The 9992-nt window shown below is 50.5% G+C and overlaps 1 protein-coding gene across 8 annotated transcripts in view; it reads left to right on the top strand.

The window, feature by feature from the left end:
* Positions 1 to 424: 424 nt before the first annotated feature.
* The window catches only part of PPCDC (phosphopantothenoylcysteine decarboxylase), a 42784-nt gene continuing 33216 nt past the window's right edge, over positions 425 to 9992 (top strand). Inside the window, exons 1-3 of one of the 8 annotated variants that reach the window (XM_070358600.1) lie at positions 447 to 535; positions 2307 to 2463; positions 4989 to 5194. In XM_070358600.1, coding sequence (XP_070214701.1) covers positions 5012 to 5194 — 183 coding nt within the window. In that variant the 5' untranslated portion in view covers positions 447 to 535; positions 2307 to 2463; positions 4989 to 5011. Of the gene's footprint in view, positions 536 to 1445; positions 1541 to 2306; positions 2464 to 4988; positions 5195 to 9992 lie in introns of those variants that run through there. The other 7 variants (XM_070358599.1, XM_070358604.1, XM_070358606.1 and 4 more) reach the window with 7 other exon arrangements.

The raw sequence follows: 9992 nt of genomic DNA, 5'->3' as shown, positions 1-9992 counted from the left end.
GTTCACATGCTGCAGTTAAAGATCCCCCACGCTGCAACTAAAAGATTCCGCACGCAGCATCTAAGACCTGGCACAGCCAAAAAAAATATTTAATTAAAAAAATTAAAAAACATAGAAGATAGGCTCAGTAAAACTGCAGTGATAAACAGTGTGGGTGGGGCTGGGGGGATGAAGAGGTCAGACAACTGGCAGGCCCAGATGATAACAGGAAATACCAACAACTTGGGAACCGGTGTTCTCCGCGGGATTCCGCGAGTGCACTACAGTTCCTGGAAGGCTGAGAAGTTGACTACAACTCCCAGAAGGCTACGCGGTCGCGGAGGCGGCCTCCGACAGCCGTAAAGTTGCGTACCAGTCAGAATCAGCGGGAGGGGCGACCGGGATACCGCGATATTTGGGGCTGCTCCGAGACGCGCCTGCCGCGGGTGAGGAGGCTGGGGGAACCGAGGAGGCTGGCTTCCCGTGGTGGGGCAAGCAGGAGGCTGGGGAAGCTTCGTTGGCGACTTTGACCTCTTTGTGTGACCTCAGTTTCCGTGTATGTGGGTGCGTGTGTCCATGCGTGTCCTCCCTTTCCTATTGGTGCCCAAGAATCTTTGTTCGCCGCTGCGGGTCTGTAGCAGTGTGTGTGTGTGTGTGTGTGTGTCCGCTGCTGAGCTCCAGTTCTGTGTGTGTGTGTGTGTGTGTGTGTAAGGGCTGTGGAGTCTATGGGTCCGGAGCGCTATGGACCTGTTCCCAGCTCCATCCTGAAGTGGGGCATTTATTTTTTTTTAATTAATTTATTTTTAATTGAAGGATAATTTCTTTACGATATTGTGTTGGTTTCTGCCAAACAGCAGCATGAATCAGCCGTAGGTATACTATGAAGTGGTGCATTTCTGTGTGTGCTCTCCCATCCCTGCTTTATGCTCTTCTGCAGTTGCCTAGGGCCCTTTAATCTAGTTTAAAAGGTAGCCCTATCGGTTACCCACATTTACCTCTTGCCTTAAAGAAAGAAAGAAACAAAAACCTCGAGCCTATTTTCCAAAAGGAAAGGGGATGGCCCCAAGTACAAACCATTTTACAAGTTGATACAATAGAAAAAGGAAAGCCCTGGGATATTGCAGTTATCCCCTGGCTCCACCTAAAAGTGCTGAATGACATTAAAAAGTGAGAGTGAGGCCAAATTTTGTCAGAGAAAAACTTAAGTGCTGCACTTTGAAGTATTGGAGGCCAGTGCCAGGTAATAGGCAGGAGAGATTCCCAAGTTGGGGAAGTGATGGGTACCTTGGAGCAGAAGTTTTCCTCATCTCTCCTGGTGGCTGAGAGGTAGCAGTTCCCAGTCACTCCCTTGTTAGTAGCCCCCATGTGTGAATGTAATATTAATGTGTGAGTGCTAAGCCGCTTCAGTCCTGTTGGACTCTGTGCAGCCCTATGGACCAGGCTTCTCTGTCCATGGGATTCTCCAGGCAAGAATACTGGAGTGGGTTGCCATGCTCTCCTCCAGGGGATCTTCCCCATCCAGGGATTGAACTTGCATCTGTCACATCTCCTGCATTGGCAGGTGGGTTCTTTACCACTAGGACCACCTGGGAAGCCTGAATGTAATGTGTCCCCAACTTGTGGCCTTGAGGAAGGATGCCAGGAGCTGCAGAGTCAAGCCTGCCTGCTTCTGGTTTGAGAGAAGAGCAGTCTTAGCAGAATGTCAAGACCTTGAGTTCTCCCTGAAGAGTTCCTTGCCTTTCCTTGAAGGAAGGATTTAAAGTGCTCCAGCGGCTGTGCCACGGCTTTTAATGCCTGGGTTTGGGGGAGGAGTACCACTAGCGGGAGCTGCAGGTGTTACTTGGGCAGAGTTGTACTGACTGGTGGGAGATAAGGGAAGAGCGAAATCTTGGGGTCAGGGGTGAGAAACTTTGACGTCAGGCCAGAGAGTCCTGAGTTCCCTGCCCACTCACCCAAATTCGGTTCTTTTTTCTGGACCCCAGCTCCTGTTTGTGTCTGGGCTGGCCTGAAACCACAATCTGTATTTTTTAAAGCCCTGGTTCTGCCCTGGCTCCACACTTGCCCATATTGTGATTGGCAGGCATTCTGGAAACTTTTACTTAACTCTGCCCTAATTAAACTCATCAGAAAAGGAGACTTACACATCACAAGGCGGCCACAAGTTGAGGCTCTTTACTCTGTCTGGCCTTGTCTTTCTCAAAGGACAGAGAAGCTTGTCATTTTTCTGGCTGTGGCTGCATGCATGTTGCTACCTGCATGGCTGGCACCCTGGGAGCTCGAGGCTCAGTAATCACAGCTTTCAGCCCTTTGGCCTTACTGCTTACCAGCTCTTTCTGCTGCTCAAGAGTTCCTGTGAGTCCAGCAGAGCTCAGGAAGATGAGGTGCTGTCTACAGCAACCTTTGAGAGTAAACATAAAGAACTCCTGCCAACTGTTGCCCTCCACAGGACTGGCAGTTTGAGCTGATTTGACCTTGCTTTCAGAGGTTGGTTAAATTATCTACTCTCTAATCCTCAAGTACATATCGCCCCTCCCCCTTCTTTTCTAGAAAGATATTTAGGGTTTGGTCCTTAACAAAGACTGCTTAGCAGGCTAAGTATTAATAGGAAATCTTGGGCTGTACCACCTGCTGTGGGGAAGCAGTTGAAGTCACCAGCATGAATTCCTGCCCCAGATTTAACCGATTGCTTTCAGTAACCTGTTCCTTAGGAATGATATCAGTTTGATGTGGTGGTGGTTTAGTCGCTAAGTCATGTCCGACTCTTGCAGTCCCATGGACTGTAGCCTGCCAAGCTCCTCTGTCCATGAGATTTTGTCCATTTTCCTTCTCCAGGTGGCCTTCCTGACCCAGGGATCGATCCTGCATCCCTTGCTTTGCAGGCAGTCTTCTGCATTGCAGGCAGATTCTTTACTGTTGAGCCACCAGGAGTTTTAAATTCAGTTTCTGATTTGGCAGGAATCTCTCTTTTCCTAGCCCTAGTTGTGTGATAGGGTCAAGGGTCAAGGTTTGGGATTTGGCAGGTGGGTGTTTCTGAAGAGTTGAGAATGTGCCTCCTCCTGGATGCTGATCAGCACACAGATTAGTTCTGGGAAGAAGTTGGCTGATAGGCCCTCTAGCCTTGGCAGCTGCCAACACGGTTCTCCGGGCCTTAGAGTAGACTCAGTTCTGCTGTGGGCAAGCATGGCCCTGGCTGAGGCCCTGATGTAGAGCAGAGATTGAGATTGCTGGCAAATGGACCTTTGGGGGGATGTCTTGTTCTAGGAAACTAGCCTGTGCTTAACCTCTGTTGAGAAGGGTCTGGGCCCCTGGGAGACCCTTCCAGATAAGAGTGGTATAATCAACCCAAACATGGTCCTCAACTCATATGGGTATGTGTCTGAGTCTTAAAGGTAAAAAATGGGCAAGGGGGCCCTAAGGAGCCAAGGGACCTGTAGAGTAAAGAGGGAGCCCTTATGGGTTGCAGTCAGATAAGTAGCCATTGAGTGACTCATTGGACTTCTTCCTCAGGGTCTGCCTTGGGGTCCCTTCCCCTTGTTGATTCTACCTTTTTTGAGTACATGTCCCAGGATACCCTTGTACAGAGAGTTGCTTACCTCTTGTCTTTCATGCATTGACTCAGAAGGTTGCTGATGGGAGGAGCTTCAGAGATCGCCTGGTCCTGTCTTTGCGTTATTCAACGAAGAGATGTGCAGGGAGGGAATGACCCTGAGCCAAGGTTACACAGCAGGTCAAGAGCACAAGGGCAGGGCCCAGGGCTCCTGATTCACAGGCCAGGCTTCTGTTCTCTGCCCAGCTCTGCTTCAGAGGGTACAGGTGATTATCCATTCAGCAGATGTTCAGGACCTACCACAGGCCTGATACCTGCCTAGTGGTTGGTGTTTAAACCAGGTCAGACATTCAGGGAGCTTGCTGGTGGTGGTAGCCGTGGGAAAGTGGGGACGGAAAGGCAAGGAAACTGATGTCCAAATGGAATCAGTGATCACTGAAAAGGTCCATCCCAGAGAAGGACCCATCTCAAATGATTTCAGGTGTGACTTCCGTCTTCTGTCCATGCACAGATTCCCTGAAGGCAGCAACTGTGTCTTCCACAATTCTTTTGCCTGGTGTGATCACCCTTGATGACTGTTGCTGATGGAATGAGTATGTTTTGCTGGTGCAGCCTGCCAGAGTGTAGGATTCGATGCATCCATCAGCCATATTATCATAAACAATCACTTCTAACAACATCTGGGGACCAGAGGAAGAGACCAAGCAGCTAGTCTCATGGGGTGGCCTTTATCCTTTTTATGCTTGTCTCTTCTTGGCCATGGAATTGTAGGGTGGTGCCTAATCCACAGGGAAAGGGACAGAGAGGCAAATCCCTCCCTGGAGCACCCAAACCCCTTTGTTGCCTAAGGGTCCACCCCATAGGCACCCCTGGAACCTGCCCTGCCAGTCTTCAGTTAGCCCAGCCCACGGCAGTGGCTCCTTCTTCGTCTACCCCCTCTAGTCTCTTCACCACCAAGGTGCCCTCCAGACTCCTTACCAGCACTGGCACCGTCTTTCTAAAATGAAACCCCACCCCGGCCCTCACTGCCCTTGACACTTAGTCCTTGACCTGATTTTGCAGCCTGACCTCCTGCCCACCCCAGTGCCCCCTCATCACACTTTGTCCTCACTGCTAAGCTACTCTCTGTTCCCCAGACCTGCCACCCTCCTTCAGGCCTCTTTACTTTTGCAAGATTGCTCTTCTTGTGAAGTTATTTTCTTCTCTGAAAAACTTCCTCGTACTGCAGGACTCAACCTGAATGTTACGTTTTTTTTTAGGTTTCTGACTACTTGGCACTGACCATATTACAGTGTGACTGACTGATGTGGGGTAGGGGTGTCTGACCTCATCAAACTGCTCCAAGAATCTGGGATTATTGACCCCTGGGGAACCCTAGCATCTGGCCTGGCATCTAACACAGGGTGCTCAATACATTTTGGTTGAATGTATGAATGAAGCAGGTGCCCTGTTCTGCTTATAGATCCTAAATCCTGACAGAGCTTTATGGAGCCCAATTCTGGCAGGCTCCCAGGACTCGAAGCCACTGGACCCCAGATGGAACCAAGGGCCACAAGTTCAGCTGCTGCACCCTTGAGAAGACAGTTCCATGTTCTTGTGGGAGTCACTGGGAGTGTTGCAGCCCTGAAGTTGCCTCTTCTGGTGTCTAAGCTTTTGGACATTCCTGATGTGAGTATCCTTACTAGACAGCCTCTGACATTAGAGAGCTGGTGTGCTGGGGCCAGCCCATTTTTGTGCAGTACACAGGGTTTTCCTTAATCATGGTGTTTGTGGAAGTCCTCTGTGTGCATTGATATGCAGGGGACGCAGCAGACAGGGATGAGTGGAACAGTATAACCAGAAACTAGATTAGATAGACACAGAGTGAGTGGAGACTGGGAAAGGAGCACTGGTGAATGGAGGATTTGGCTTCCCAAACACTGACCTTCGGTTCCCTGAGGTCCTGGTGTGGAAAAGGGCTGGCTGGAGAAGTGTGGCAAGTTCTCAGCGCCCCCTGGTGGCCATGGGCTCCCTGCCTCTGCTTTCACTCCATCCTGGACATTTCTGCTCTGTCCTCCTTCCTTGTTGGACACCGTGGCTGTCCTGTCAGTCCAAATGCATGGGAACCTTAGCGACTCCCTGTTGCCTGCAGCTCTGGTTTCAAACTTTGCTCCTTCAGGTGCCCAGAGATGCCCAGAGACCACCACAGCGTGCCAGAGGTAGTGGGCTTAGCCCCTTGCCTTTGGTCAGGTCACCTCATCATTAATCAGTTTTACGTATGGGGTTCCAGGGCAGATTCTTTTGTGGGAAAAGTTGAAGGCTTTAAAAAATGTGAAAGCCAACAGGTGATAACCCCACATCTTAATATATCCTAGGCCCTTTGTTGGTCTGTCTCCTTCTAGTAGCCCCTGATGGCCTTTCCTTTGGGCCAGCCCCTTCCAGGCTGTGCTGCCCTCCCTACTCTCCCTTGCCCTTTCAGTTTCTTCACAAGCACTTCACATAAAAGCCTTCCTAGCCTGCCTCAGCCCATGTGGTTTTGTTCACTTGATGTATTAAAGAAAGACCAGAAGTGGGATTTTATTCAGGAAAACTATTGTGATAAGGGAAACTAGACCTCAGTATAGAATTGGGTTTAATTATGAATACAGCAAGGAAAAGTGAAGCTTAGTAGCCAAGAGTGGTGTGTGTGTATATCTGTAAAATTAAGAAGAAACATCAGGCTAAGGGAGATTTTAGCATACTGTCCTGGCTGATTCTCTCTGAAGGCAGCCCAGGTGATCAGACATCATCTAGGGAGTGTTGGGGAACGAGAAGCCTGCTGAGATATCCAGACTGATCACATAGCGAGGGTGTGAGATTCTGGCTAGTAAACCAGTGTAGCAGCAGGAATCGTGCTCAGGAGGATGAAGCCTGGGGACAGGCCTAGTTGCAAAGTGGCTCAAAAGAGGCTGACTAATGTTTGGTTAAGAAGAGAATCTTGACCAAGCTGGGGAACCACACATGACCTTTGACACCATTTGTGATGCTAGTTTTGTGGGGTATTGAACAAAGCTAGTGGAGGTGATGGAATTTCAGTTGAACTATTTCAAATCCTGGAAGATGATGCTGTGAAAGTGCTGCACTCAATATGCCAGCAAATTTGGAAAACTCAGCAGTGGCCACAGGACTGGAAAAGGTCAGTTTTCATTTCAATCCCAAAGAAAGGCAATGCCAAAGAATACTCAAACTACCACACAATTGCACTCATCTCACACGCTAGTAAGGTAATGCTCAAAATTCTCCAAGCCAGGCTTCAGCAATACATGAACCATGAACTTCCAGATGTTCAAGCTGGTTTTCGAAAAGGCAGAGGAACCAGAGATCAAATTGCCAACATCTGCTGGATCATGGAAAAAGCAAGAGAGTTCCAGAAAAACATCTATTTCTGCTTTATTGACTATGCCAAAGCCTTTGACTATGTGGATCACAATAAACTGGAAAATTCTGAAAGAGATGGGAATACCAGACCACCTGACCTGCCTCTTGAGAAATCTGTATGCAGGTCAGGAAGCAACAGTTAGAACTGGACATGGAACAACAGACTGGTTCCAAATAGGAAAAGGAGTATGTCAAGGCTGTGTATTGTCACCCTGCTTGTAACTTCTATGCAGAGTGCATCATGAGAAACGCTGGGCTGGAGGAAGCACAAGTTGGAATCAAGATTGCTGGGAGAAATATCAATAACCTCAGATATGCAGATGACACCACCCTTATGACAGAAAGTGAAGAGGAACTAAAAAGCCTCTTGATGAAAGTGAAAGAGGAGAATGAAAAAGTTGGCTTAAAGCTCAACATTCAGAAAACGAAGATCATGGCATCTGGTCCCATCACTTCATGGGAAATATATGGGGAAGCAGTGTCAGACTTTATTTTTTGGGGCTCCAAAATCACTGCAGATGGTGATTGCAGCCATGAAATTAAAAGACGCTTACTCCTTGGAAGGAAAGTTATGACCAACCTAGATAGCATATTGAAAAGCAGAAACATTACTTTGCCAACAAAGGTCCATCTAGTCAAGGCTATAGTTTTTCCAGTGGTCATGTATGGATATGAGAGTTGGACTGTGAAGGAAGCTGAACGCTAAAGAATTGATGCTTTTGAACTGTGGTGGTGGAGAAGACTCTTGAGAGTCCCTTGGACTGCAAGGAGATCAGCCCTGGGGTTTCTTTGGAAGGAATGATGCTAAAGCTGAAACTCCAGTACTTTGGCCACCTCATGCGAAGAGTTGACTCTTTGGAAAAGACTCTGATGCTGGGAGGGATTGGGGGCAGGAGGAAAAGGGGACGACAGAGGATGAGAGGGCTGGATGGCATCACTGACTCGATGAATGTGAGTCTGAGTGAACTCCGGGAGATGGTGATGGACAGGGAGGCCTGGCATGCTGCAATTCATGGGGTCGCAAAGAGTCGGACACAACTGAACGACTGAACTGAACTGAAACTGCTAGGGCGCAGGGTGTGCTTTTTCCTTGCTTATGTCTGCTCAGCACCTAAGTCAGGGTGACACAGGTGGCTGTACCCAAAGCGTCCAGCAGGGGGCAGTGCTCACTTGCAGATGACCATGTCGTGACTCACAGGCAGGGGCGGGAAACTTTTTTTTTTTTTTTTTAAACTTTCCACAAGCTTATACCCAGAAAGTCACCCTCTTACCTCACCCTCCAGGCAGCCAGGGATGCCAGTCAGGCCAGAAGAGGGGAGGGTGTTGTGGCTGCTCTGAGGCTGGGCAGTGGTGCTGGTGGGGCAGGAACCACTGTGGCCTGCCCCCTCCTTGTGTGCCCAGAACCCTCAGTAGGAGCTGGCCAGCAAGAACCTTGAGGGCGGGAGGCAGCCTCTGCCGCTGCCCTCTGGGGAGGGAGGGAGCCATGCAGTTCCCTTTTCCCATAGCCCCAGAGCAAGTGAATTTCCGGCCTGGGGCCGGGTGGGGGCAGGGAGTCCTATCCCAGGAAACAGATGGGCAGCCTCAGAGCAGAGGGAAATGGCAGCTCTATGGCTTCCTGCCATCCCACTCGGCCAGCATTTATCCGGGTGTGAGGAGAGGGTTGCCTGGAGCAGGGAGGCTTTCCAGCCACCCCTGGCCTTTTAGTCTAGCCTCTGTTGCCCGCAGGCCACGTCTGGAACAGGACTTGGCGCCCCCTCTCCAGCTGGAGTTGAAGCTGAACAACTCCAGAAGGGCAGTGATCTAGCAGGGAGGACTCCCGGAGTTAGCCTCTGGGGGCCTGCCTTTGTCATTTTAAAATAAAGATGAGGACTGTCACCCATCCCCTCGGGCTGCCGTCAAGGCTGGGGGAGGGGGGTAGAGCTGAAGGAACTTGGCGTCTTGCGCCAACGCCTAGGCACAGCTCCTGGCACACGGAAGCACTTAACGGTGTTTGTTTCCTGTCCTTCACCCTGTCCTCTTCCCTCGTCGTCGTGTCCTTTAGGGCAGCCACTTGTGTGGGGTGTTGGGGTTGCTGAGACAGCCCACGTGGGAGGCGCCGTGGAGCCATTGTCTATCTGCTGATGTGGGGGGGCCCATGGCCCTCCCTTCCTGTGGGTAGACATCTAGAGTGGCCCAGTGGGTAACCCACGGGGGATCCCTGCTTGCCTTGTGTTGGCCCTCCCTCCCCCCTACCCTGCCCCCTACTCCCTGATGGTACTGATCTCCCCAGTGCCCCTTTTCTGAGTCACCCCCAGGAGTAGTCTTTGTGCCTTGGGCCAGTCCTCCTCAACTCTTTGCCTAAGTCATGCGTTCACATGCTTTCCTGAGCTCCCTGGGGATCCCTAGATTTTGACCAGCAAACAGCTCGCAAAAGCAGCTGGGCTGTGGGCGGCAAGGAGCTGGGTGATTCTACAGACCTGGCTCACAACTGCTGATTCAGCAGTATGTTCAGACTTCCCAGGAGGACCGCTGACCTGGAGCCAGACCGGGGAGGCTGAGGGAGTGAGGGGTAGGAAGGAATTTGGACTGATGCCTCACACACCAGCCGGCATCCAGAGTGGCCACCTGCAGAGAAGCCTTGGAGCCTGTCTGAGAGGTGGGAGGAGCTAGATGTGGGGGGTGGCCAGCCCTCCCTCGAGAGAGGCTGCTGTGCACAGAGGATTTCTCACGCTGACTCTGGGCAGGTCAGATCTTTTTTATGACCTCAGTTTTCTTATCCTTGCAGTAAAGTGGGGGCTGGATAATCAACTGATTCATTTTTAACGTCTCTCCTGGCGTCAGGGCTAGGAGATTCTAGACGTGAGGGCAGAAAGGCCTAGGACCCAAAGGCAGCCTAAGAGAAGGTCCTGGGATGTAGGGGCTGTGGCTATTTAGCATTCTGTAATTGTCCTGTAATTGAGCAGTCAGCTCAGTCAGTTTGTGCCCTTTGGTTGGCACCCTCCTCACTATGGAGAAGACAGACACCTCTATCTGCTTTTGCTGAGCAGGTGTCAGCAGGGCTGAAAGCCAGAAGAGCATTTTTGAAAGTGGA

The sequence above is a fragment of the Bos mutus genome, chromosome 21 (assembly GCF_027580195.1).
Source record: "Bos mutus isolate GX-2022 chromosome 21, NWIPB_WYAK_1.1, whole genome shotgun sequence".
Taxonomy (NCBI): domain Eukaryota; kingdom Metazoa; phylum Chordata; class Mammalia; order Artiodactyla; family Bovidae; genus Bos; species Bos mutus.
The sequence above is the reverse complement of the archived record's forward strand: the minus strand, read 5'-3'. Positions and strand labels throughout refer to the sequence as shown.